This window comes from Chlamydomonas reinhardtii, chromosome 3 (assembly GCF_000002595.2).
Source record: "Chlamydomonas reinhardtii strain CC-503 cw92 mt+ chromosome 3, whole genome shotgun sequence".
In the NCBI taxonomy this organism is placed as follows: domain Eukaryota; kingdom Viridiplantae; phylum Chlorophyta; class Chlorophyceae; order Chlamydomonadales; family Chlamydomonadaceae; genus Chlamydomonas; species Chlamydomonas reinhardtii.
The window spans coordinates 839,580-866,269 of NC_057006.1; the positions used below are offsets into that span (position 1 = coordinate 839,580).

General features: G+C 64.3%; 4 protein-coding genes across 4 annotated transcripts; 2 read left to right on the plus strand and 2 right to left on the minus strand.

Annotated features, from left to right (window-relative positions):
- Positions 1-248: 248 nt before the first annotated feature.
- On the minus strand, positions 249-5,094 carry CHLRE_03g146507v5 (uncharacterized protein). The gene is made up of 9 exons (XM_043060458.1): positions 4,725-5,094; positions 4,298-4,389; positions 3,753-3,939; positions 3,356-3,481; positions 3,058-3,185; positions 2,719-2,820; positions 2,476-2,569; positions 1,924-2,239; positions 249-1,639 (listed from the first exon to the last, which is right to left on the minus strand). The coding sequence occupies exons 1-9, from the start codon at positions 5,058-5,060 to the stop codon at positions 1,341-1,343; spliced, it is 1,680 nt and encodes a 559-aa protein (XP_042925587.1). The 5' UTR covers positions 5,061-5,094; the 3' UTR covers positions 249-1,340.
- Positions 5,095-5,194: 100 nt separating this feature from the next.
- On the plus strand, positions 5,195-12,816 carry CHLRE_03g146527v5 (uncharacterized protein). Its single transcript, XM_001695651.2, has 16 exons — positions 5,195-5,333; positions 5,504-5,561; positions 5,835-5,900; positions 6,162-6,220; positions 6,608-6,736; positions 7,112-7,249; positions 7,580-7,732; positions 8,141-8,221; positions 8,663-8,831; positions 9,103-9,227; positions 9,433-9,590; positions 9,912-10,050; positions 10,390-10,467; positions 10,758-10,889; positions 11,485-11,525; positions 11,900-12,816. Exons 1-16 carry the CDS (start codon positions 5,253-5,255, stop codon positions 12,285-12,287), a joined length of 1,995 nt encoding a protein of 664 aa, XP_001695703.2. The 5' UTR covers positions 5,195-5,252; the 3' UTR covers positions 12,288-12,816.
- A 101-nt stretch (positions 12,817-12,917) lies between these two features.
- CHLRE_03g146547v5 (uncharacterized protein) lies at positions 12,918-15,040 on the plus strand. Its single transcript, XM_001695650.2, has 2 exons — positions 12,918-13,100; positions 13,279-15,040. Exon 2 carries the CDS (start codon positions 13,300-13,302, stop codon positions 13,516-13,518), a length of 219 nt encoding a protein of 72 aa, XP_001695702.1. The 5' UTR covers positions 12,918-13,100; positions 13,279-13,299; the 3' UTR covers positions 13,519-15,040.
- Positions 15,041-15,851: 811 nt separating this feature from the next.
- On the minus strand, positions 15,852-25,894 carry CHLRE_03g146567v5 (uncharacterized protein). The gene is made up of 7 exons (XM_043060459.1): positions 22,008-25,894; positions 21,714-21,844; positions 21,495-21,582; positions 20,512-21,334; positions 18,390-20,370; positions 18,011-18,133; positions 15,852-17,744 (listed from the first exon to the last, which is right to left on the minus strand). Exons 1-7 carry the CDS (start codon positions 25,557-25,559, stop codon positions 17,504-17,506), a joined length of 6,939 nt encoding a protein of 2,312 aa, XP_042925588.1. The 5' UTR covers positions 25,560-25,894; the 3' UTR covers positions 15,852-17,503.
- Positions 25,895-26,690: the final 796 nt, after the last annotated feature.

Below are 26,690 nucleotides of genomic sequence, written 5' to 3' on the forward strand. Positions count from 1 at the left end.
AGCCAATGAGGGTATGACATGACGATCCCAGGCCGGCACCTTCGCCCGTCGCCCAGCCGCCAGCATCAAGCTCGCCGCAGCCACGTGAACTCCTCGGCTCGCACAAGACATCTCTTCTTTTAGAAGAAGCGAAACTTGCGTGGATTGGCCTGTGTCAGGGGAACATACAGGCACGAGTGCTGGCGTGCTGTGTGTGCGCAGGTGTGCGTGCGTTCTCTGCCCCCAGCTGTCGCAGGACGCGAGCAACACTTTTCCTGTCCTCCAGACACCTATAACGTTGGCGACACGCGCAATCCAAGGGGGCAGAGCAGCAGCAAATCAATCAGGGCACAGCCACATGGACTCATGGAGTACGCCACCTCGGACATGTCCACGTGTCAGATGCGACTGGTGTCGATGGACTCGGCTGTGTGCCCACTGCCCAGCCCCTGGGAACTGCGGTAACCGCCCCGTCTAGACGAGGCTGTCAAGGGCGACAAGTGTTCCCCGGTCACGGGAAAAGGGGCTGAGCCCCTCCACAGTCTGAGGCCGAGCAACCTCATCGCCCGGACATAGCCGGGGTCGGTTTCCACAGGCACATAGCCAAACCAGGTGCCTAGCAATCGCGATGCCACAGCAGAGCCAACCGTAGCCAGACGCAGTACAGTTGTCAACAGCCGCACTACTTGTCATGCCGCTACGCATGCCCTGCCAGCCCCACCGCGGACCGCTACCTAGACACCAGCCGGCTCCTCAGCCTGCGCGCTTGCGCCGCTTCTTGGGCGGCGCTGCGCAGCTGCGCGCTCCTCCTCCACGTGGCCTTTCCCGCCCCCTCCGCTACCAAGATGCGCGCACGTGCCCCCGCTGCTGCCGCCGCCGCCGCCGCCGCTGCCAGTCTGCAGCGATGCAGGGCGCTTGTGCCCCAGCAGCATCTCCACCAGCGCGTGCCGGACAGGGGATGGTGCCGGATGTTGGTTCCGGAGTTGACGTCACGTCCCCGCTCCTCAGCCTGCCCTCTGCTGGGGTTTGGGACTTCACCAACCTGCCTTACCACTGTCCCATCGCACACCCATGTTCAAGCACGTCAATACCCATGTTTGTCGCCATGTTCTAGAGCGCGGGCCCCCGACGCTAAGCCACAAGTGCGTCTGCAAGTTTGTTGTGCACCCATCAACGCCCAGCACGGAATCCCTTGTCCGCAGACCCATAACGCACCCAATCCAGAGCTCCCGCCCCTTAGCGAGCTATCTACTGCTCATCCTGACCCGATGCGAGGCCAACACGCTCTTACAAGCCGCATTCATCACTCGTGCTTTGGCACCCGCATTCTATACCGCACGCTCACAGCAAGACTTTTCTGCCTACTGCTTGAACACCTCCTTGGCCGCCTTTCGCAGCGCGCCCGCTGCCAGCCCCAGCTCCTTGTCGCCCAAGCCCAGTGTCACGAAGATCTCCAGGCTAGGCGGCGGCCGGCGGTGCTCAATGCTGGCGTACTGGGGCACGCCCACAAGCACGCCGCCCACGCCGCCGCCACAGCCACTGGTCAACATGAGCTCCGCCACGCGACGCAGTGCGGCGGTGTCGGCGGCCTCGCTGACGGGCTTGGCCACGTGGAGGTGCAGCACTGGCGACAGCACGCCGCCGCCGTAGAGCTTCAGGCCTGGGCATAGCGGTGTTACAAACGCACGAAGCGGGGGCGGGGGGCAAATCCATAGTTAGCTCAGGGGGGGGGGGTTCAAAAAACATGCGTGCCGAGTGCGCAAGCATGCAGTGCGCCGCAATCGGATTGGTTATGAGGGGGGGGAGTAAGGACGGACACGTGACGGCACCGTGTGCCAAACTAAGCCGGAGGCTGGCGGTCCTAACACATGACAATAGCGGGTTGATGACTAGGGGCCCCGCAGCGGATCAGTTCCTGCCGTGCTGCACGTTCCCCGCTCTCACCCGGCACGCCGCGCATGAGGTCGGTCCGGAACGCGCGGATCTTGGAGTGCAGTTTGGGCAGCACCTCGCCGGCCCCGCCCGAGCCCGCCTTGTCGCCCTGTTGCTGCCCCGACGATCCCCCTGACGATGGAGTCGTGCCGGCGCGCAGGCGGCGCAGCATGTTGATGCCGGCGACCGCCAGGTAGGGCGGCAGCGAGGCGGAGAAGCAGTAGCCGGAGCCGGACAGCCGCTGGTGATCCACGATAGTGCGGTCGCCCACGCAGAAGCCGCCCACGCTGCCCATGGCATGGCTCATGGAGGCAGCGATGATGTCCACCTGGAGGGAGGGAGGGTGGGTGAGAGGGAGGGGAGGTGGGGTAGGGCAGCGCTCGTAGGTGCGACTAGGTGCAGATGCCACTCAAGGTTGTGAGAGGACATAAGCAGGCGCCAGGCAAAAGGCGCGGGGCCATCTCCCACATCATGCCCAAGGCCCCGGTCTGCACACAAAGGGTCCCAGGGCCCATTCCTTTTATGATTTTGCCGGGTCACCCGTCGCCGCCGTACCCCGCCTACCTGCTCCGGCTTGAGGCCAAAGTGCTCGCATGCACCGCGGCCGGTGGCGCCCAGCACACCGAACGCGTGCGACTCATCCACCATGAGCCGGTACCTGTGCACACGAGCACAAGAGCACGTTGAGCGTTGCGTTTCGTGTGGAGACACACCACAGCACGCCCCGTCCCAGCATGCCCCAGCTCCGCGCACGAGCGCATCCTGCACCAGCAGCACACCAGCAGCGGCAGCGCCATCTCAACTCACTTGTACTTCTCCTTGATGAGTGCGATGCGGTCCAGCGGCGCCAGGTCGCCGTAGTTGGCGTAGATGCCCTCCACGATGATCAATTTGCGGCATAGCGGCCGCCTGTGTGGCGTGTACCAATGTGCGGTCCATGAAAAACAGCGGGAAGTTTATGGCCTGTTGCCATAGCTTGATGCGGAGGGGTTCGGCCCTTGAGCAAGGCATGGTGCCTCGGCTGGTGCCCACATGTCCCCAAGCCCCGCCACCCGCCAGAGCAATGTCCTAGGCAGCGTCCCGGTACCATGAACCCCAGCTTGCAGAGTTGCCATGCTGTTTAAATGACGGTCGAAGTTCACCCACCGCTTGGCCTTCTCCTCCGCCTCCAGCTCCTGGATGACCCGCTCCAGGTCCGCCACGTCGTTGTGCTTGAAGGTGCGCAGCCGGCTACGGCTCACGGTGTAGCCCGCCTGCACCGCGTAGCTGCAGAACTGCGGGAAGTAGGTTTGGGCAGACGCGGAAGGGTTGGAAAGGTGCTCAGGTAGGTGAAGGGTGCTTCCAACAAGCACGAAACTGCGACTGCCATGCCGGACGACCGCACCAGCAACTTGCTGCACGTCCTGCTCATACTTTGAGGTCCGCACCACTCCGCCCCACCTACCTCGTCGCACACGATAATGTCCTTGCGGTTGGTAACGGCGGGGATGATGGAGGCGACGGTGGCAACGTCATAGCTGTAGATAATGGCTGCCTCTGTGCCGTAGAACTTCGCCAGTTCCTCCTCCAGCTGCCAAAGTATGACGGACGACAGGTTGGTCAGGAGTGAGGAAGCGCGAGCAGGGGTTCATTGCGGAGGTCTGGAAGGCATATCAAAATCCCAGCGGGTCTCCGCCAAGTTCGCCATGCTCTCTCAAGTCCAAGCCAGATGGCAGCCCTGGAAGGCGGCGTATCCCTCCTCTGCGTGTCCCGCCGCCTCAATTTCCTTGCCACCTGCACGCGCCCTCTGAGCCCCACCCCAGCCCATCCCGCCGCCCCCTGCCCCACCTCCCCTGCCCCACCTCCAGGTGCACGTCGATGGTGCCGTAGAAGCCGCGCGGGCCGCAGCTGCCCACGCCGTACTTGTCCACCGCCGCCACGCTCACGTCCTTGGCCTCCTTGTCTGCCGCCATGCCCAGGTAGTTGCTGGCAGCCATCTGCAGCACCTTCTCCTTGCGGCCCTGCACGTACACGTACGGCCCATCGATCCTGCGCGCGGCGTGTGCAGGGTGAGCATGGGAGGGCGGTTGAGTCGGCGCTGCCGGGCCGGTCACTGCATGGTGTGCCTGTGGCCGCCAGCGCTGCGGGAACGTGCGTTTGGCCAGCGGGGCGCATGCACCCTTTACGTCCCACCCCCGTCAGGCGGCGCTACCATTTCATGACGTGGCACACGAAATATGGGTGCCGCCCTCTCTGGCAGCCATCGCGTATGGCACCGGCACCCAGCCCGTCCAGTGGCGCCATAGTCGCAGCTTCAGAAAGAGCCCCTCGGCGTGGACCGTGGCGCCACCATGCCGGGCCAGCGGGCCGGGTCAGCGTGCAGACCCCTGCACGTCGCCTGCCTCACCCAGTAATGACGGTGGGCTCAATGCGCTCCGATTCCGGGAGCGTGGGCACTAGCGGCTCCGGTGTCCACTCCTTGCATAGTTGGTCAATCTCCTGTTGCAATTCAACATGCAGCACGCCACACCGTGAGCAAGCCCCTTGCCGGCACGAATGCTGCCATGCCTGACCTAGTAAGAAACTGCCCAAACACCCGAGTCAACACACGGGTAGTTTGCACTCCCCGCTGTGCTAGCCGCTTGGCAGAGTCCAAGCGCGAGGGACTGGGAGCGGGGAAGGGTGGAAATCCGAGTGGACGTCGGCACCTCCACACCACCCCAGCCAGCCCGGTTGTGACGACGCGGCCCGCTGGGCGGCTGCCTTCTTCCCCAGGACCGTACCCCAGACCATGCCGTTTCCCCGACTGCTGAAAGTAAGCCAGCAACACTTGCCTTGTCGGTCAGCGGGTCCTCAGCGCGCGGATGCACCTTGAAGGAATGCTGTAGAGCTAGGTAAACGATGACCACGATGAGCGCAGCCTCGATAACCAGGTGCCCCTTGTGCTCTAGGAAATATGCAGGGTGTAGCTTGCCACCCGGCCCCACAATAGCCCAGAACTCCCGCCATGCCCTGGCGATCCCCGCAAGGCTTAAGAGATTCGGAACTGACTCGCTGACATCAGCTCCAGCTGCAGCTTGAGCGTGCGCGCTCACAATCAGAACTCCAAATAGAAGCGCAAGTAGAGCGAACAAGGCCGCGACAAGCCGCTGCGCCGCTTGTCGTCGCATTGTAACTAACAAGTTATGCTATAATATGTCTCGCATGTTCTAACTGCGCGAGCCCTGGCGCGACCGAACTCACCGAAGCTGTCCGCGGCATCGCGTACCAGCGCAGAATTGTGTCAACAGCGCGCAGCTTCCACCTTCCCTCTTTTGTGTTATTACCTAAGGATAGGTTTTTGTATACAACGTATAATTAAAATGGGTTTACTAGTGGACCGCTTCGGTAAGCCAGTCGCGTTTCGCGAGGGCGTCGCCGCGGCACGCAAGATCATCGTGCAGGTGTGACAAAACTTGTATTATAACATAAGTACTGCTGGAAAATCAGATAGCGCTCTAGCTGGGGCCCCTCGCCGCCCCGGCAGGGCCAAACCGCTGCACGAGCTCAATTCAGGGACGAGAGACATCTGACTGCATGCGATGATGACAATATGTATGTAACGAATCGACAGGTGGCAATCTCGTCGGTTGCAAACCAGGATGGTCAGGGCATCTCCCTAGCGCTGCTCGGTGAGCAATGAACTCGCGAGGGCAATACTGCCGGGCCCGCAACAATGGAACATCGGGAGCTTACACTGCCGGTCAGGGGGCTACTGCCCTCAGCGTCGCGGCGCAACAGTCGAAGGGCGCGGCCATGCCCTACACGGCCTGCTTCCCTAGCCTCCGCCTCTAGCCCACCTGCGACAGCGCCTGCCCGCTTCGCATACCTCTGCCCCTCATGTGCACTGTCTATCCTATGATCACACCTCCTATCTTTGCTTCACAAATCGTCTCTATTTGCAGGCACGGTGACGGACCAGCTCCAGCTGCTGGCGTCGCTGGGCTATGAGCTGCAGCTGGTGCTGTCGGGTGCGTGGAATGAGCAACCGCCGCGGTACTCATGGTGGTGGGCTACAAAGTAGCTGTACGGATTGGGTTGGGTAGGCGCCTGGGCGGGTCAGTTGTGCACGTGCACGTGAGGATGTGCGATGGGCATGCGGCCAAGGAGCGCCGTGGTGTGGGCGGCAAAGGGCAGCGCAAGGTGCAGCCTGTGTGCGCGGCCGTCAGCGGACACATGCAGCGGGGGAGGTCAGAGCTGAGTTCCTCCGCGATGCCCTGGCCGTCGCACAGGTGACAAGGCCACGTGCGACAAGGCCGCGCATGCGGTGCAGAACCTGCTGAAGCTCAAGGTGTGTGGGGTGGGGTGGGGGGTGGGTGGGTGGGTGGGTGGGTGGGTGGGTGGGTGGGTGGGTGGGTGGGTGGGTGGGGGTAGTTCATTCCAGAACCCAAAGCAAGCAGGGAGTTTGTAATTACCCCGGCAAACTAAACCGAACCCAATGCAAAGAGAGAGGGGGTCTGAGGCTGGGGACGGGGTCGGCGAGACGGGCACGCAGTGCGATAAGCAGGGAGGCCGGACGCGCGGGCAACTGCTGTGTGCGTGCGGCATTTGCCTCGCTTGCCTCGTCAGCACCTCCGCGCGGCCGGTTCTGAACTGCTCGTACAGCCGCATTAACCTATACACGTACACATGCGCACTTTCCAACTTCCTTCCACGCGCATACGCCCCCGCACGCCAGGAGCCTGTGGTGACTGTGCCTGTGGAGCACGGCGGCGAGGAGGGGCGGCTGGCGGAGGCGGCCGTGAAGGCCGCGGCCGCCAAGCTGCTGGTCTACCTGTCCGCCAGCAAGGGCGTGGAGGCCGCCGACGTGAGCAGGCGGGGCGGGGGTGGGAGGAGAGGGGCGGGCGGGGAGTATGGAGCTGGGAGGCAGGGGCGTATGCAGCTGGGGGGCAGGGGTCTGGAAGGCAGGGGGCTGGGAGCGGGAGGGTTGCCGGCTGGGGCTGGGTCCATGCTGCTAACGGGCGCGTCAGGGGAGCGAGTGCAGCCGGATGAGCAGTATGGGGCGGGGCCCGTCAGCTGGACGTGGTTGGCGGCGAACACCGGGTGGGGGTTGGCAGTGGGGTCTGGGGTTGCATGCACGGGATATGGATGATGTCGCGGCCGCGCTACGGACAAGCAACGGCGCCAAACATATCTGCAGGCAAAGACACAATGGGACCTACACATGCACATGCACCCACAGGGCCGCGTGGCGCGTGTGTACCAGCCCCCCGCGGGCGCCACCGCGCCGCCTCCCACGGCGCCTGGCCTGGTGGGGGCTGCCTGGGCCCTGTCGGGCGGCTGTAAGTGCCCCGTGGTGCTGGCGTCCATGGCGGAGCAGGTGCGGGCGTGAGTGCTGCACAGCACTACGGGAAGGCTGTGACACCGTGTGTGGGTGTGGGTGCGCACGCGCGAGGGGAGGGCTGGAGCTTTGGGGTTGGAGGCGCGAGCGGGTGATGCCAGAGTGCTGAGCCCTTGCACTGCTGGCCCCCCTGTCTCGTCCTGCCCGCCATCGTCCTGCCCTCGGAGCAGCGCTGCGCCATACCGGCATCAACACGCCGTTGCCGAACTGGTCCTGCCTGGGCCCCACCCCCGCTAGGTTGGCTTCGTTGAGTTTGTTTTGGGCTGGTACTCACAACCGCCCTCTCTCTCTCTCTCTCTCTCGCCACAGGACGTGCTGCTGCGTGTGGTTGCGGGCCAGGACGTGGGCACGGTGGTGGACCCGGCGGCGGCGGAGGCGGCGGGCGGCTCCAAGGCGGCCGCCACCGCCAGCAGCGCGCGGGACATGGCGGTGCGCGCGCGCACAGCCAGCCGCCAGCTGCAGGTGAGGGCGGAGGCGGAGGAGAGGGAGGGGCCGTGCGGGTGTCGCGTGTCAAGGGGTACGGTAGTGCGCGAGCAGCAGTTGTGGCGAGCAGGGTTGTAAGCGACCAACCGTGCGGGTTGCCGGGAGGGGGGCTGTGAGGGGCGGTTGGGTTCTGTGCGTGGTGCGGGTGGGGCTTGGCTGGGATTTGGGAGTTTTAGGGCGCTGTGGTTTGTGGGTGGGGACGCCCAGTCAGGAGAGGTTCTTTGGGGAGAAGGGCTGCAGCCCAGTCAGGATGGGTTTCGTTGTGGGCATCGGCACCCGAGTGACAGGGAGCTCGGGCCCCTTGGACACCCCCGGGGCCGCATCTCACACCACCTCAGCTCCGCGCTCATCCCGCCCCTGCATCCTCCCCCCCGTTTCTCCCCCCAGGCACTGTCCAGTGAGGAGCGCTCGCAGCTGCTGCTCAAGGTGGCGGACGCGCTGCTGGCGGCGCAGGAGGACATCCTCAAGGTGTGTGTGGGGGGGAGGAGGCGGTTTGGGAAGTGAAGTGCCCGGGCTCAACGAATCTCAAGGGTCAAGGAATTGTCACAGGCTTGCCCAGGAATGCAGTGCAAGACGAGCGGGTTGGAGGGAACGAGGGCTGAGGGAGTGGTGGTGGGGTGTAGAGGTAGCGTGTTTCGGATAAGGACAAGGGAGCGGGTGCGGGGTCAGGGCGAGGGATAGCAGGGGGCACGCGTGCCTCTCCACCCCCTGGTGCCGGCCCCACACCGCCACCTGGAACCCCACCACCTAGCTGCCCCACCCCGCCTTCCCCTCACCCTTCCCACATCGCCTTCTTCTAAGTAGTCATGCTGGGAACCCCACCCCACCCCCTGCTGTCTACTTCGCTACACTTCTCTGTACCAATCCTTGCAACCCCACCCCCACCCACCCACCCGCGACCGCCTGCAGGCCAACGCCCGGGACGTGCAGGAGGCGCAGGGCAAGATCACGGACAGCCTGATGCAGCGGCTGGTGCTCAAGCCCGCCAAGATCGCGCAGCTGGCGGAGGGCATCCGCGCCATCGCGGCGCAGGAGGAGCCGCTGGGGCGGCTGCTGCGCAAGGTGGAGGTGGCGGAGGGTGAGTGCCGGCGACGGCGGGGTGTGACAGGGCGGTTGGAAGGGTGTGCGGGCGGATTATGAGGCTGTTGTTTTGCACGTGGTACTTGTTTTACCGAGTGACTGGGGTGCGTCAGCCAAGCCTTTTTCACGTTGCTCGTTCACATCAAGTCCTTTTCTTCGGTGCCGCGTGCTGCCCTGCTCCGACTCGGCCCCGCCTTCCCCTAACAACCCACCCCGCCCTCCACTGCACCGCCCCCCTCCGACCACCCCGCCGCCCTCCCTCACCTCAGGCCTGATCCTGGACAAGGTGACGGTGCCCATCGGCGTGCTTCTGGTCATCTTCGAGGCGCGCCCCGACGCGCTGCCGCAGATCGCCAGCCTGGCCATTCGCTCCGGCAACGGCCTGCTGCTCAAGGTGGGGTCCAGGGCAGTTCAATCCCCCAACCGGGGGCACGGTCGGGGTGCGGCAGGAGGAAGGCACTGTAGGGTATCGGGAGGTGTAGAGCAGCGCCAAGCGCGTATGGGGCCCCATCATGTTGGCACAGGCCGATCATGTCCTTGAGCGTTTCACGCGACCTCCTTAACCCCTCCCCTTCCCTCCCCCCTTCTCCTGACCGCAGGGCGGCAAGGAGGCCACTCACTCCAACGCCGCGCTGCACAAGGTGATTGTGGAGGCGCTGGGCCCCATGGGCTCCGACCTGATTGCGCTGGTGACCAGCCGCGAGGAGATCGAGTCGCTGTTGGCGCTGGACGACGTGGTGGACCTGGTCATCCCGCGGTGAGGCCTCTCCAAGGGGGTAGGGGGTGGTTGATCCCGGAACGCAAGAACAAGCCTAGGGGGGCTGTGGATGGGGCTGCGGATGGGGCTGTGGTTTGGGGCTGCGGATGGGGCTGTGGTTTGGGGCTGCCGAGAAGGATGGACTGCTTCGGAGAGAGGACCCACGGCAGCCAAACCACCGCCCACTTGTTTTGGTCATGAGAACCCGCGCCTCCCTCCCTCCTTTCTTCGGGAGCTCAACACGCGGGAAGTCTCACGGCGGTTAAGTAATCCTCCTGCCCTTCCCTGCCCCCCGCCCTGCTGCCCCCGCCCCCTGCTCAGCGGCTCCAACGCGCTGGTGAGCCACATCAAGCGCAACACGCGCATCCCGGTGCTGGGCCACGCGGACGGCATCTGCCACGTGTACGTGGACGCGGCGGCGGACCTGGACAGCGCCATCAAGATCGTGCTGGACGCCAAGGTGGGGCGGGGGCGGGGGGGAGGCGGGAGGGCGGGCGGGAGTTATTTGCACGAGCCCAACGAAAAAGTCCCATCGTTGTGAAGAAGGGGGGCGTGTGGGGTGGGTGTTGGGATAGAGGAGCCGAGGTAGGGCTATGTTGGTAGGGATAGAGACGGTTGGAAACGGGATGCACGATGGGATTCGGCAGGGAGGCGGAATCCCGTCGCAGGAAAGGCAGCAGAGGAGCAGAGGTGAGCGGGTCAAGAGAAAAGCGGAGGGGAGATGGTGGGGCCGTGGCTTGTCGCAAAGCGCTCATGGTGTCAGCCGCACTCGGCCCTCGCCTCTCCCACCCTTACACAGACGGACTACCCCGCCGCCTGCAACGCGGTGGAGAAGGTGCTCATCCACAAGGACTGGGTGGGCAAGGGAGGCGTCAAGGTGAGAGAGCGTGCGGCGCGTAGCGGTGGCGGTGGCGGCAGCTGGGGCGCCAGTGTTGGCGGAGCAGAACTGGGCGGCCTGTCTCAATTCTGTACCACCTGGATCGCTGTTCTTGCACTGCTGAGCTCCCCGCCCCGCTGTACCGCCCCTAGCTTTTGCGCATGCATAATCTGGTCTGCTTCTTATTCCTAATTCTCAGTGAAAATGTGCTATCTACATTTGTACAATAGCCACTCAGCCTTTCATGCACGGCTTGTTCCCAATCCCTTCCCCGCGTCCCTCCCCCACAGGCCATATACGAGGCCCTGCACCAGGCGGGTGTGGAGGTGCACGCTGGCGACGCCGTGAAGCCGCTGCTGCCCGAGCTGCCGCCGCCGCCCGCGCCCCGCCACGAGTACAGCGCGCTGGCAGTCACACTGGAGGTGCGGGCACCGTTGGGGAGTGGTGGGGCGTGGATCCGCGGATGGGGATGGGGCACAAGAGCAGGGGAAGGTGGGAGGCGTCGTGCGTGATGTGAGTGCGGGGCGGGTGCGGGGTAGGGCAGTCCTTGCTCCCACGGCCCTTTCGTGGCTCTTTCACCCAGCGTGGCAACGTGCACATGGATATCCTTACGTCGGAAGCCGCTGCCTGGCACCTGCCGTCCCTTTCACACACACACACACACACACACACACACACACACACACACACACACACACACACACACACACACACACACACACACACACACACACACACACACACACACACACACACACACACACACACACACACACACACACACACACACACACACACACACACACACACACACACACACACACACACACACACACACACACACACACACACACACACACACACACACACACACACACACACACACACACACACACACACACACACACACACACACACACACACACACACACACACACACACACACACACACACACACATCCCGCTTCCCTCCCTCCGTCCCTCGCTCCCCGTGCCCCCCCTCCCGTCGCCCCCCAGCTGGTTGACAATATGGAGGTGGCCATCGACCACATTCACAAGTGAGTGTGCCGGACTGCCGGTGCAGTTGGCGGCGGGCGGCTGCGGGAAGGGTTGCTGCACCGACCGGTACCGCCTAGTGCTTCGTGCTTGATAGGGCATATGCGTACCGTACCGCATGGTGTGAAACATGGTGTGTGAAGCTAACCCCCCGTCTACAGCCAGCGTGCCTTCTTTCTGCTGCCAGCGTGCCTTCTTTCTGCTGTCAACCCCCTACGCTCCGCATCCAATCTGGGTACCGCAAATCCCATTCGCTACACACTCCTCACTCCCACCCTCCATCCGCCACCACACGCGCGCGCGCACACACACACACACACACACACACACACACACACACACACACACACACACATGCTCACTCGTACACACACAGGTACGGCAGCGCGCACACGGACTGCATCGTCACCACGGACGGCGGCCGTGCGGAGGCTTTCCTACGCGGCGTGGACAGCGCCTGCGTCTTCCACAACGCCTCCACGCGCTTCGCCGACGGCTTCCGCTTCGGCCTGGGCGCCGAGGTGGGCATCAGCACCAGCCGCATCCACGCCCGCGGCCCCGTGGGCGTGGAGGGCCTGCTCACCACCAAGTGGGTGCTGCGGGGCGAGGGGCACGTGGTGGCCAAGGACCAGGGCGTGCGGTTCACACACAAGGTGCTGGCGGGCGGTAGCGAGGCGGGAGGCAGCGAGGCGGGGGGTGCGGGCGCGGGTGCGGGCGGGCGCCAAGGCAGCACCGGCCGGCGGCGCGGGTGCGTGGTGATGTAGACGTGCGGTGTCGGATGCGTAAAGGTGTCAAATGGGAGAGGAGTTGCGCGTGGAGGGTGAGAGAGAGTTTGGTGGATGCAGGACGGTGCAGGGTCGGGTAGGCGTGCGGTCCCAGGACAAGGGGCCGAGTTCGAGGGGCTTCAGAGAGGCCGCTACACACGGGTGCTGCGGTCGAATGGGCATATGCGTGTGGTGGATGGCCTGAGGCAGGGTAGTAGGCGTGAGCTGTTATGCTCGACTGATCACGCGGAGTGACGAGGCGTGTCCTGCGCCAGTGTCGGAATGCGACTGGGACTGCCGAATGACTGATGACTCACCTGGCCAGTGCCTGGGATGGCGGCCGAGTAAGTTTGTGCATGTAGCGTGTATGTAGCGTTTTTTAAATTGACAACAACGCAAAATAGCGACACGGCTGAAGGACCCCGAAGGCCCCTGTCCTGTCCCTCCTGCTCCACCGGCCTTCCGGCGTGGCTAATGCTAAGCAGACGCACTGTGCCTCACGGTACTACTGCAAAAACAAAGTACAGAGTACTTGTCGCCGCCCCTGTCCACGATGCGCATGGGAGCTCTGGGCCCGCATTGCCGTCTGGCACTGAACCGCAGACGTGAAGCTTATACACACGAGCTGACCCTTACTTGACTTTAGGCACTAATACAAGAGCGCGTCTGAAGTCTGGAGAGTACCCCTTCATAGTAGAGCATTGAGCCGCAGTGGCTCGAGTCGAAGGCCTTGCTGCTGCAGGGACGCCGCGATTGCATACTATCAGACTATCCCCTAGCTTTCCAGATTAGCGCGGCGGCCGGGCGCGCCTTGTAAGTGGCAAAGCGCATCATTAACGCGGTGCGGGGACGCAGCACGTAGACCTCCCAGGCGCTTAACCGCTCTGTGTTCTGTATGTGAAAAATTAGGCTTGGGCGGGGTCCGGCTTACAGATTTCTGTCGCGGCGGGCAGCGACTTAGCCCGAATGTGCTCCCTTGCCGCGCTCGCAGGCAGCCTGCATCTTGGATTCGATGGCCTCCGTAAGTCCCTTTGGTGCATTTGGGAGCCCACCCAACCCCAGCGCCAGCGCCAGTCAGAAGCTGGCACCTCATGCAGAATACCACCTCCGTGATTTGGTAGTGCCGCTCTTGGAAGCGGTGGGACTTGTCGTGGTTCTCTTTGCGCTCTTCCTGTTCTATGGGAGAACCATTCTGCATCATGACGGCCTCGCCACGACTGCGTCGCTATAAACGGCTACCTGCGAACGCTTTTTTGCAATAATCCTCCATCATTGTTTATTCACAGCATATTGTATGCTTGCGGAGGGCAGATGCGCGGCACCGGAAACCAACTTTCTCAATGATGTTGGTTGCGGTCCGCGAGCGCAATATCGGGGGTATCGTCCTCAAGAACAATGCTCTGAGCTCAAGAATCGTTGCTTTATCTATTAAGTTGCATGGTGAAGTATTCAAGTGGGCGTGCCACGTTGCTCCAGAAGCGGGCGCGGCGCGGAGGGGTTGTGTGCTGGGCGTTGGTCCCAGAACCGCATGCCTGGGAGCATCAAGCTTGACTGACGAGATGGGTCTGCAACAGTCCCTCAAGTCGTTACTTGGAGGGTTGTGATGGTGGAGAGGCTGAGACGAGTAATCCTTGTGTTTTCGTGTGGTCAGCTTTGCCGGGTGTGCGCCAGCTGCACACACATAGGCTGCTGGGGATATCGAGTAAGAGAAGACGAGACAGAGCCGAGTTCTTTATCGATGAGGGACAAACACCCGACGCCGGTGTCAGTACTGAAAAGTTCGTCAGGGGCACCGTCCGGTGGGGCGGACCTTGAGTGGAGCGCGCTTTAATCCCCTGGTTTGATCACTGGTATGGCGCCGTCCCCAGGCGCTGTAGCACATTTTGTGATGCACGTATGTTGTATTAGTGTGTTTATGTCCTTGGCGAGTGCACCTCCTTACAATGCAGTCTGTTCAGCAAGGCTGTGTGGAGGGTCTGGTGCAGGTGCCTCGTGTCAGCGGTGTGTTCTCGAGTGCGCGCGTGATTTCGAGTCCTTTCATATTTTGTTGGCGTGTGTTATGTGTCCTGCGCCAGCGGCTCCGCTCAGAACGCTGCTGCTGGGAGACGCACGCAGAACGCGAAGGGCCTTGGTGAGAGTGCTGAGCCTGCATGGTTTTTGCTGCGTTGCGCCTTCGATGTGCATGCAAACAGCGGACATGCTCTGGTCTCTACGGGTGGCGTGTGAACACCAGGGGATCCCCTGGTGAGCGCCTTGCTGGGGTTTCGGAAAGATCATCTAGTAGGTTAGCAATGGTGACGGTTGCGGGACTGGGCGGCGCATCCATTCTTACTAACTACTTATTGGCAAGCTGGGTGCAGTACCGTAATATATGGCACGTTTCGTGCACACTATTGTTCCGGATGGTGGATGTTGCCCAACAGTGTGATGCGGTAATGAGTGCGCGTTTTGTTCTTTTCCGCACAGTTTGGAATGGTCGCGCGCTGACTAGAGCATCTTAGGTGTTATGACAGTTGATGTGATTCCTTTCCGAGTACACTCGTTAGTGCCTGCCGAGGAGGTCGGCTTCTACAAGGGGGTTGGGGGCTGAGGGCCCCGTTAACCCCGACACCATGAGATGATGAAACGCCGTAGTGTAGGCTAGTCGCTCGGGGCTGCATGCGTGCGCCCGCGTTGTGGCCACAGAGCGCCGGCTTGCTGCCCATGGTCCCTCTATCAATTGATCAATTCCTGTTGGAGTAAGCTGGATGGGACTCTTGTGTCGGAACGGGCTAACACGGACTCACACGCTCTCAGCAGGAACGCCTCTCGCTGAGCACGATAGTCAGGCACTCCAACTGCGTGGCAAACAGCAACAGGGACTAACAGGGATGACAGCCAGCACAGCCTTTCCGAGTATCGCGTCCACTCAGCAGTGTGTGTGCGATGGGTCAGTGGTAAGGCAGATTGGTGAAGTCCCGTAGGGTGCAGCTGATTCCCAGAACCCAGCAGATGGCAAACAATTTGCAACGGCAGGGCAGGAGTGCGCGGCCGGTCGAACGCCGGTGTTACTGTACCGACGAGTTGCTGGCTGGCTGGAAGTTTGCTGACGCGCATTCCTCCCGCTCCGGGCGCCCGGCCAGGCGATAGCACCACACAGACACACCGCAACGCCACACTCGCGAGGCAGAGCCGCATCGCACCTGCAGACGACCAGCGTCCACGGGTGAGCACCAGAGGCAACCGCAGAAAATATGCAGACGGAATGCAGCAAAGCAATGGCCAGGCGACAGCGTGGCAAGCAGGGGCGAAAACACTCAGCAGTGTGCGAAGGTCACGGTCGGCTGGGCCTCTCAATGCCGTACTGTATCTCAATTGCAGCGGGTCTTGCTTCTGACACCAACATCGCACACGACTGTCGTCGACTGTCGACTGAGCCGTGCTGTGGCCAGCAGCATTCCATGGCAGAGTGGCTCCTGCCCATCCTGGGCCACGACTGTCCATCGTCCAGGCCTTCGCTGTAAGTGTGATTGCGTGACCTGGCGTGACAAATCCGACTATGGGCACGATTACGGCAAGCCTTCGCTGTGACTATGATTACACACGTCGCTGAGTCGTGAACGTCGCATATGGTACTGCACATTCCGTGCCACTCCCTCGCTCTCCATCACTCCTGCCTCCGCGCTCCTGCTGTGCCGGCGGCATGCGCATGTTTTGCGCTTGGTTGCTATATCATATGCTGCAACCACTACCAAGCACAAGGCGAGCCTCCTGCAATATGCTCAAGCCCCCAAAAATATTGGCACACAAAAACACTCGAACCGCATGAAATGAAATGATGTCGATGCCACCACCACAGCTTGCCGACCTCGAAACCAGCCTCGCTGTGCTATGGCCACTGGCCTTGCACACACTCCAACTGGCCCACCACTCCACAACCACGCAACGAACACTCACACATCGACCTTCCCCCATACAACCTCGCCACTCCCCTAGGTCACGCGCGCTCCCATCCTCCTCACTCTCTACCCTGTGGGAGCGAGCGGCACCAACCCCAGCTCCCGCCAAGGTTTTTTCCGCGCCTCTCCTCCGTTCAGTTTCAAACCGCAAAGCAGCTGTTCCGCCAGCCTAAAAATAAACTGCGCAATCCCTTGCCCTGCTGGTCTTACGTCAAAAATGCGTTCACGCGCAAATCGCCCTGCACCTGCTCTTGCTATGTGCATGGCCGGGGTGTGACTTTGAAGGCCGAACCTATGTGCCGCACAACACGCCCCTATTAAAGCCAGTGGCGAACACCCACCTACACCAGCTTGCATGCCGTTCCACCAAAGAAGACACACCTAGTGCATCGCGCCGCCCTCAGCTCTCTCGAGGTCGCCTTTGCACACGCCCCTCATAGCTTCACCGCTCCAGGCCACTCCCCCACCAGCAAACAGCCAATTGGCACTTAACGTACACACCCGTGCGGCCCTATGCGTCCGCTCGGAAGAGCTCACACAGCGCACACCACCAAACTGAGCAACACGCCCTGCCTTGACGCTTTTGAAGCCCCCCCATGCAAGCCTGCGATGAGCAATTTAAGCCCCTCATGCAAGCCTGCGATGAGCCCACATACTGCTGAGTCACGCTCCCATTATGCCTGAGGCTTCGCCGCTTCACACGCACCCCTACCACCCTGACGCGTGCAATCTAGTCTTGGCAGCCTTGTGCACACATCTTCCAACGCCAACAACCCTAACGGTATCACAGCCGTTGGCTCTGGCTGCTCTCTGGTCCCCGGGCCCTCACATTCAACAAACCAAAAACGTTCTCGAAACATCGGGGATCATTCCCCAAGCATCACATGTCGGTGCCATCAAGCAAGCCAGCAGGCCAGCAATCCAATCCGCAGGCTGAATTCCTCCAGCAGCCGTCTGTTGCTGCTTAAACAAGCAAACAAATCCCTTTCTACAAAGCTACCTGCGGTGAGGTAATGATGGCAGTGGCTTTGGAAGTGGATTTGCCGCAGCTGTGTGCTCCACTTCTACTTATCAGCAAGCAAGGCCTTACCTTGGTCTCACTATGTGCCCGTCTTTATTCTAGTGCGACAGCGCTGCCTGCCGCCCCCGGTCGCTGTTGGTAGTCAACATGCATAATCCACCAGACCGGCCATCCATCTTTTGCCCAACCGCACTCGTCAGCAGCGCCTCCTGTTGCGCTCGTGTCCCTCACCGCGCCTGTCGGCATGCACTCCGGCGCTAGGTCGCTCCGGCCGCTGCTGCAGCCTGTCCGCTACCCGTGCCGCTGCCGTTCCCGCTGTTTCCGTTGTTGACCTGCTGTTGCTGTTGTTGCTGTTGTTGCTGCTGTTGCTGTTGGCGCTGGTCGGCCTTGAAAGAGCGCATCAGCGCCTCCAGGCTGCTTCCGTCCAGCGCCGCCCGCTCACCCTCGCTCAGGGGTAAGTTGGCAACAGCGCCAGCGCCTCGCAGCTTGTACAAGATGCTGCACACACAGCAGGTCAGGTGGTTGTATATTGTTGGGCGTCAAGCGTGCCGGTCAAGACTTCAGGAGGACACAGCACCATACGTTGGGATGAGCGCGTGGCCGCGGCTTCACAGCACCAAAGCACCCGAAGCCGGACTGCACCCACGCTCTACCCAGACTGCACCCACCACAGGACAATGCGCCATCCCGCGCCCTGCACACCGTATACCCAGCCAACCTGCCTTCCTTCCCCCAATCTGCAACAATCCCAGCAGCGCGCTCACCGGTCGGCGTCCTTTGCTGCCACCCAGGGATCGTCGACGTAGTTGGAGTAGTACTTGCGTTGCACGCCGTCCTCCGTGTGTCCCACCTGCGCGCGCCACTTGTTGCCGATGCGCACGATGTATCTGCGGCGACAGGAGCGGCACGAACACACGGGATTAGAAGTGGTGTTGGCGGTTGTTTGAGTGGGCAGGCAGGATCCCGTTGCACACAAGGCATATTCGGGGGATGCCAGCGTAGGAAAGGGAGATGCCAAGACAGAGGCCGTGGGCGGGAAGGAGGCGGCGGGGCGTGGGCGGGAAGATAGCACAACAGGCGGCCGGCATGACACAGCAAGAATCCAAGGAGCTTAGCTGTCTGGCGCTCGTCGTTCTCACTCACCGGAATGGAGGACGCTCCTGAGCAGCTGGAGCCGCGGCGGGTGCGGCTGCAGGCACCGCCTCGCCGGCTACGGCCGTGCTACCACCACACGCCGCCGCTGCGCCTCCAGCATCCTCCGCTCCTGCCGCCGCCGCGTGTTGTGCCGCCGCCGCCGCAACCCGGACGCCCTTCCTTGCCTGGTGGCGCGTCTGATGGTGCGCGTGGTGAGGCTGTGACTGCGGCTGAGGCGGGTGCGCGGGCCCCGCTGCTGCGCCGCCCTCCCGCGCAGCGCCAACCGCGGCCTGTGCCGCCGCCACGACCACGGCTGTGGTTGCTGCCACGGCATTGGCCGCCGCTGCAGCGGCCGCCGCCGCCGCGTTTCCCTCCTCATCGCTGCCTGCCCGGCTGGTGCCGCTGCCGCTGCCCACAACAGATGCGACCTTGCGCTTGCGCGGCGGCAGCTTGTGAGCCCCTGTGGCCCCACCGCCGCCTGTCAGCGCAGCCGCGTGGTGCCCTTGGCCCTGGCCTTGGTGGTGGTGCAAGCTGGAGAGGCCGGCCAGCGCCGTCGGCGCGGGGTGGTGCGAGGACGGCGGCGCGGGGCGTGTGGCGGCGTGGCCTTGGTCGTGGGCGGCGGCGAAGTGGTGTTGTTGCGGCGAGTCGGCTGCATCGTGCGGGTGCTGGGGGAGGTGCGCCTCTGCGAGGCCTCGCCGCCGCTGCTCTGCGGCGGTGCGGCGGTGGTCGGAGACGCGCCTAGGCGGCTGCAGGTGCTGCTGCGGGTGCTGCTGGGTGGGAGGCGAGCGCGAGTACTGGTGCGGCTCTTGCTGCAAGTGGTGCGGCTGCTGAACGCTGTCGCGCGCGGCGGCGTCGGCGGCCTGTTTCGATGCATACATTTCACTCTCTTGCTGGTGCTGCTGGTGCTGTTGCCGGATCTGCTTGCCACCTCCGCCGCCACCGCCACCACCACCACCACCACCACCGCGCGCGTGGCGCGGTAGGTGCTGAGGTTGCAGCTGCAGCTGCAGCGGCGTAGGGCGGGCGGGGGGTTCGCCTTGCACGGCACCTCCACTCGTGTACATGTCACCGCTGCCTTGCCGCTGCCCCGGCGCGCCGCCGGTGCCAAAGCCGGCGCCGCCGCCGTCAGCTGCGCCGTGCATTGCGACAGCCGTCCCCGGGAAGCCCCCACCCACCCCAGCGCCCATCATCCACTGCAACTGCTGCTGTGCTTGTTGCTGCTGGTGCTGCTGGTGCTGCTGCTGAGAGGCTGCAAAGGCGGCATAGGGCGACAGCATGTGCGGCCCAGGCTGCATATGGCTGTTGGCCATGTGGCCCGCGAAGTGGCTCATGTGCGGCATGGAGGAGGCGGCCGCCGCCATGTGCGCATAAGCCTCCTGCATGCCGCCAGGCACGCCCCACACCCCAGCGGCGGCGGCTGCCGTCGCCGCCGCATCGGGTAGGTTGCCGCCACCGGCTGCCGCACCAGCGAAGGCGCCGAACGGGGGGCTGCTGCCGCCGGGTAGAGGCAGCGGCACGTACCCGGACTGAGCAGTGCTACAACCCAGGGGATCCGACTGGCGGTGTGAGCCCTGCAGCTGCGCGGACGCAGGTAGGCCCTGTTGCTGTTGCTGCTGCAGATGCTGCTGCTGTTGTTGCGGGTGCTGCCCGCCAGGCGCGAGTGAGGCTGCTGCAGCTGCTGCCATCTGCATCTGCAGCGCCAGCATGGGCGGAAGGCCGAGCGGCGGCATGTGCTGTGGATGCGACTGCGCGTGTAGGTGCGCGGCGGCGTGCGGCGGCATGCCACCAAGCATGAATGGGTTGAACGGCGGGAACGGAAAGCCGGCGGCCGCCGCCGCAGTCTGCGGATTGTATCCAGCCATTGCGGCGGCGGCGGCGGCGGCCGCGACGGCGGCGGCGGCAGCTGCGGCGGCTTGGTGGAAGGCGGCGGCCGCAGCCGCAGCGGCTGCGGTGTCGGACATGGGGCCTTGGACGCCGCCGTCAGGGCTCCCTACAAGTCAGACACAGCGCAGACAGCCAAGTTACACCCAGCATGGAAACGAAGCGACATACGGCAAAGTACAAAATGACGATACTTGTTGTAAAAAGTATGGGCGGTACCAACACGGCACTTGCACGAGAAACAACTCACCGCCGGGGTTGCAGGTGCTGCCGTCACCGTCGGAAGCTCCATCCATGTCTGGGTCAAGACCGCCGCCACCAGCGCCCTCGTCACCGTCTCGAGCTGCTCCGCCGTGCTCACAGGACTCGCCCACAAGGCACCCGATCTTACGAGCCGCCGCGGCCGCCGCCGCCGCCTTGGCATTGGCTGCACTCTGTGCGGCAGCTGCCGCGGCCTCCTCGGCAGCGGCGGCAGCAGCGGCGTCATGGCTGCTCCGCCGCCGCGCGGAGGCGCCGGCGTGGGCTGCGGCAGCCTTGGCTGTCCTGCCCGGTGCGGCGGCTGTAGCAACAGCGTCGGACGGCCCGAGCGGGAGCTCCTTTCCTGGTGCAGTCCCGGGCTTACCAGCAGCAATAGCAGCAGCACCGACAGGAGCTGCAGGCGGGGGCATGCTGCCACTAGCTCGGGCCGCCGCCGCCGCCGCCGTAACCGCATCAACAGCAACCCCGAAGCCCGACGCAGGCACCTTGCCACTGGCAGCCGCGGCGTTGCAGCCGGCCGCAAAGTTGGCGTAGCTCGAGTCTCCACTGCCGCTCTGGTCCACACCAACGGCTGCTCCGACGCCATGGCCGGCGCCGCCGGCTCCTCCGCACCCAACACCAGTCACGGGCGCAGCGCCGGCGACACCGGAACTTACCCAGCCGCCGGGGCGTGGCGGCGGATGGTGGCTGCCGGCGGCGGCGCCGCCAGCAGGCGGTGCAGCGGCGCCGCCGCAAGGCCGGGACATCTCGAACAGCGCCGTGGCTGCCTCCAGGTCGGCGACGTCTTGATTGGGGTGCAGGCGCTGAAGCAGCTCCTGCGGGCGTGATGAAAGACACAATGATAAGTGACCCCTGGGTGCTGCGCCGAGTGCAGACGTTGTCCCCAATTGCCACGTACTCAGACAATAAGCAAGCAAGCAACACGAACCAGCAATGCCTGACTACCGTACGACGCAGGCACGCGCGCACACGCACCTGCAGCGGCGTGACGTCCAGCTGCCGGCGCTCGCCTTCACTCATGTCGCCGCCGCCGCCGGGGCCGCCGCGCAGCTTGTAGAGCAGCCTGAGGAGCGAGATGAACAACAGCAGTAGTAGTAGAACACAGGCGATGCGCACGGACAATGAGTCGACCGCCCCTGGATCTCCGAGCCAACATTGGATTCAGGTTTTCCCGCGGCCAGAGGCTTGACTTACTTGTCCGTGTCCCGAGCTGCCTTGGCGCAGGTGGACTCGGCACAGGCCATAGCTTTGGCGTCAGCCGCCGCGGCCTCGGCCTTGGCCTCTGTCATTGCCGTGGTTGACACATTGCCTGGCGTGGGCTCCACCTGTGCATGCAGAACAGGTGATAGTGGTGATTGTTCAAGTAAATTACTAAACTGAATTAGACTAAAACATTGCACTGTACTGGTCAAGGCCTTGACATTGCACGAATGGCCCAGTCGCAATCAAGCAAAGAGCAACACGACACAGCGACCAGCAAAAGCGCACCTTGATGCCAGCCGGCACAGCACCGACGTCGGCAGCCGCGCCATGGATAGCGGCGGCGGCAGCAGCTGAGCCTTGCCGCCAGATTGCAGGCGCTGTCGCAGCTTCCGTCGGAGGCTGCAGCCCTGTGGACGCCGCCGCGCCCACGGCTGTAGCAACCACACTCCCGCCAGGAGCCTCCTGCACCGGCGGCAGGCCCGGCAAGGGTGCTGCTGTAGCAGCTGCAGGGCCCAGGTCCGTCACCGCCGCGGCAGCTGCTACAGCCGATCCAGACGACTGCAGCTTGTCCGCGGCAGTAGCAGCTGCGACAGGTGGCCCCGGCCCAGAGCCCAACGAAGTGAGTGGCGGCTGAGGCTGTAGCGACACAATCTGCAATGCTCCAGGCGCTGTTGCCGCGGCTGCCGCGCCTGCTGCAGCCGCGGACGTAGCCGCACCTTCAGGGCTGCTGGTCGGCGGAGGCGCTGCAGGAGCGGCGGCGGACGTCAGGGCAGCGATGTCAGCCGCCTCCTTGTCCTCCTCCGCAACAGCAGCAGCAGCCCCAGCCGCAGCAGCATCCTCCGGCCTCTTGCTGCTAGCAGCCGCGGCAGCAGCAGTCTCTTCCTCAGCCTTAGGCACGATGGCACTGGCAGCTGTAGCCGGAACAGCTGTCTTTCCCGCAGCGGCCTCCGCAGCAGTGGGCGCGGGCCCTCGCTCGCCCTCCGCTGCCGGCACTCGCTGCTGCGCCACCGGCGGCGGCTGCGAGAGGTCTTGCTGCTGCGGCGTCGGCACTGGCGCCAGCAGTGTGCACGGCGGCGGCGCACTGTTGCCATCTGGCAGCGGTGGGCAGCGGCAGGGGTCTGCCGCGGGCCCGAACGGGAACGGCAGCCACGCCAAGTACCCCGTCCCCGGAGAGGCAGAGCACCCGGGCGCCCCTGCTGCCAGCGGTGCGGACGGCGGCTGACCCGCCAGTGCCCCCGCAGCAGAAGCAGCCCCTGTGCCGGGACCGCCGCTGCCAACGCCCGCACCACTGCCTGCCGCGCTGCCGCCAGCCCCAGGCATCCCTGGCCCCTGTTGCTGCTGCTGTTGCTGCATGTGATGCAGTGCGTGGAAATACAGGTTGCCCATGAAGCCCAGGGGCAGTGGCGGCAGCGCCGGCATGCCACCAGCCGCAGCCGTGGTACCAGCCGGCCCAGCCGTAGGCTGCGAGTGCAGGCGCGGTGCCGCGGCGGCGGCGTGCCCTGCCGCCGCTGCCGCGCTGCAGACCCCGCTAGCCACGCCGCTGCTTGGGTTGGTGCCATGTGTGCTGCAGTCACTGCCGTCAGGCTGCGCCGGCGCAGCCAAGGCGGCGCCTACCACCCGGCCCAGCTTCGCACAACTCCCGGCCGCCGCCGCCGCAGCAGCCTCTACATGGTGTGCTGCTTCCGGCTGCTGCGCTGTGTCACGACTCGTCGAGGACAACGCAAGCACGCCGCCGCCAGCGGTGGTTGTGGCGCCGCCGGCCGCATGCGACGCTGCGCCCGAGGGCTCAGCACCTGCAACCCGCAGCCCTCCTGCCGCTGCCGCCGCCATCGACACCGCCGTCGGCTCCGTCCCGTCGCTCCGCCCAAGCCCGCTGCCGCCGGGCCGCCCGCCCTCGTCCTCATCATCGCAGCGGCACGGCTCTGCCGCCGTGTCATGCAACGCGCCGCCCTGCCGCTGATCGGGGTGCAGGTGGTGGGAGTGATGGTGGTGCTGGCGGTCGTGGTGTTCACACGCGGCCGACGCGTCGCCCGCAGCTCCACCGCCGATCCCGCCGCCACCCGCACCCTCCGATGCCTCCTGCTGCTGCGCCGATGGCAGGCTAAGCGTTGAAGTGTCTACCGCTGCTGATCCCTGCGCACCTGCGACAGCGGCTGTAGCACCGCTGGCGCCATCGCCTGATGCTCCCTCTCCCACAACGCTTGCGACAGCACGTGCAGCACAAGTCCCCCCTGCCAAGGTCGCGGCAAGTGCACTGCCGCTGGCCCGGACCGGCACAGGTCGAATCAGCTGCGGCTGCGGCTGCCGGCTTGCGCACACTCCCGGCCCAGCCTCCGCTCCTGCTGCCCCCGGCGCCGCTGCAAAAGCCGTCGCGGCGGTGCTGCCTGACGCAGACGCCGCCCCAATCAGGCCAGCGGCAGCGCCAGGCCGCGGCAGCGACGCCGCAGCCAACGCCTGCGGCAGCGTCAGCGACAGCACTGCAAAGCTGCTCCCCAACGGCAGCGGCGCCGCCGCCGCCGCCGAGCCTGTCGACGGCGCTGCCATGGCAAAAAGCCCGGCCGCACCCCCAGCTGCCGGCGGCGAGCTGCCCAGGGTCCCGCCCGCCGTCGCCCTGCTCACACTCCCAAGCCCGGCCGCTGGCGTCGCGCTGCTGCCGTCCCTCACTAGCCCTAGTCCCGTAGCCGCTGCAGCCACGGTCGCGGGTGGCGCCGGTTCCGCAGCTGCTGCAGCTGCTGCCGGGATTGCGGGCGTGGTGGACGCCGCTCGCGCCGTGCTCTCCGTGCTCCGCCGCCCGCCCGCCGCATCTTCCGCCCCCGCCCCCCGATGTGCTGCCGAGCACGATGCGCCCACGTTGCTACCGATGCTGACGCTGACGCCACCGCTGCCTGCCGCGTGCAGGCAGTCACCAAGGTTGCTTCCAAAGCCCCGGTAGCCACACCCCATGCGGTCGGCCGCCTCCGCTGCCGCCACCTCCGCTGCCGCCGCTGCTGCACCCGAGCCCAGCCGCAGCGGCGCCGGTGGTGGCAGCAGCCCTAGAACGTGCGAGTGCGCCTGCACCTCAGCATCGGTCGGCACAGGGGCTGGCGACATGGCGGCAGCCGGCGACACGTCCATTGGCGAGCCGCCAGCCGCCCGCGGCCGCTGCGCCTGTGGTGGCGACATCCCCCCGCCCGAGCCCTGCTGCCGCGCCGCCTGCTGCGCCTGCGTGTGCGCCTCCGCTAGTTGCTGCAGCGCCGCGGCCAGGGAGGTGAAGTGCGCGTTGGACAGCATCGCGTCCAGTGGCGGAAGCTTCGCTGCCGCGCCCCCGCTGACCCCAGCGTCGCTGTCTGCCGCGCCAGCGACCACAGCGGGCGTTGCGCCGTGGCAGGCTGATGCCAGGTCCGGGATCAGGCGCAGTGGGCCGGCACTGCAATCGCCGGCAGCTGCGAGCCCCGATCCCGGATCTTCCGCCGGCTTCGATACCAGAGCTGTATGCTGAGGCATCTGTGCGTGCACGGCATTGGCGGCCGCTGCTGCAACGGTCCCGGCAGCAGCAGCGCTGGCAGAGGCAGCCGCGGCTGCCGAGTCGGAGCCAGCGCCAGGCCCCGGCGAAGATCCAAGCGTCATCGGTACCGCAACAGCACAGCTGGCAGCAACCGTGGTTGAAGGTGACGAAGAGGCGGGCTGCTCGGCTGTGCAGAGCCCCGTACATCGCGCGCTGGGCGGGCCGGGACCGGGGCCAGGCCCGCACGCAAAGGACGACGTGCCGTGCAGCCCCGACTGTTCGACGCATCGAGGAGCGTCGTAACTCGGCGCATTGAGGGATCTATCACCCGAGGACGCATGCGCGCTATCCATCCCAGCGCCATATGGCGCGCTTGCAGACGCTCGTCGCATGGCCAGCTCGCTGTCGATGGCGCGCGCTCAGACCTCGATGCGACAGTCTGCAAACGCGCAGCAGCTTTGGGCACCCATCCGATTTCGCTGGTGTGTCGTCGGGCGCGCCAGATGTGTGGTGCAAGGCGAGCGGAAATGCAGGTCGTTGCGAAAAGGTATCGCCCCCCGTCGCGCAATTGCAGATCCCGCTGCAATAGGCTGCAGTTTAACACAAGGAGAGCTTTCCTCACTTCAGCGACTTCATTCTACGCAACTTGGCAGCACGGTTGGACGCTGACGAGCGCCACAGCCCCTAGGCGTAGTGCAATCGTGTATCCTACTGCAATAGCCGTGCCCTAGCACACGGGGCTGGTTGAGAATCGAGGGATCAGGGGGCACTGATCTGCAAGTCTGGCCCGTACGCATCCTGACGTGACGCCGGCGGAATAGTACTGAGAAACTGCTGGTTGGTAATGTATGTACATTACTGAGCTTTATGACCATTAGGCTTGTGTTCGTCGCTTGGGCTCGCCATCACCCGCCATCACCCACCCTCACCCGCCATCACCCACCCGCCATCACCCGCCCGCACCCGCCCCCACCCGCCATCACCCGCCATCACCCGCCATGCGGCCCTCTATTATGGCAGGATTCATGGCAGCCTTCATCAGCCCAGGAATTTGTGGCAGTTCGAGGCAGTTCGAGGCAGTTTGTGGCAGATCAAGGCAGTTCGAGGCAGTTCGAGGCCTGTTCGAGGTATATGGCCTATGCTCCCTCGCAGGCGCATGGCATGTATATATCTCGATATATGGAATGCATTAGAGCCTCCGCGCGAACATGGGGACGCTTACAGCGACATTCAAACCTGGCGCGCGTTCGGGCCTTTCGGGAGCCACCTGCGAATAGCCCACGAATGCCGAGCACGTAGCACCAGTGGCTTCCAATGTGTTATAATATTACACCCTGCAGTCCGTTGCCCTCTTCGCCTGCGTGCTGCGGGATGCATCCGTCTCGGAGTTGCGCACACCCGACGTGACACCGGAATAAGTGCACATAGCGAGCTCGTTCAATGTTTGGCGCATGGGAATGTGGACTGCATACAGGTGCCGTCAG

Bases quoted from the DNA above. Each gene is read 5' to 3' on its own strand.
- CHLRE_03g146507v5 (XM_043060458.1), bottom strand. From the start codon at position 5,060: ATGCGACGACAAGCGGCGCAGCGGCTTGTCGCGGCCTTGTTCGCTCTA. The intron at 3,940-4,297 runs GTGAGGCAGGCG...CGCCGCGCGCAG, and splicing joins GAGCCCACCGTCATTACTGG to GATCGATGGGCCGTACGTGT. The intron at 3,482-3,752 runs GTGGGGCAGGGG...ATACTTTGGCAG, and splicing joins CCATCGACGTGCACCTGGAG to CTGGAGGAGGAACTGGCGAA.
- CHLRE_03g146547v5 (XM_001695650.2), top strand. From the start codon at position 13,300: ATGGCCTCCGTAAGTCCCTTTGGTGCATTTGGGAGCCCACCCAACCCC.
- CHLRE_03g146567v5 (XM_043060459.1), bottom strand. From the start codon at position 25,559: ATGGATAGCGCGCATGCGTCCTCGGGTGATAGATCCCTCAATGCGCCG. The intron at 21,845-22,007 runs GTGCGCTTTTGC...CTGCATGCACAG, and splicing joins CTGTGCCGGCTGGCATCAAG to GTGGAGCCCACGCCAGGCAA. The intron at 18,134-18,389 runs GTGAGTGAGAAC...CTGTCGCCGCAG, and splicing joins CAGGAGCGTCCTCCATTCCG to ATACATCGTGCGCATCGGCA.
- CHLRE_03g146527v5 (XM_001695651.2), top strand. From the start codon at position 5,253: ATGGGTTTACTAGTGGACCGCTTCGGTAAGCCAGTCGCGTTTCGCGAG. The intron at 5,901-6,161 runs GTGCGTGGAATG...GCCGTCGCACAG, and splicing joins GCTGCAGCTGGTGCTGTCGG to GTGACAAGGCCACGTGCGAC. The intron at 6,737-7,111 runs GTGAGCAGGCGG...ATGCACCCACAG, and splicing joins AGGGCGTGGAGGCCGCCGAC to GGCCGCGTGGCGCGTGTGTA.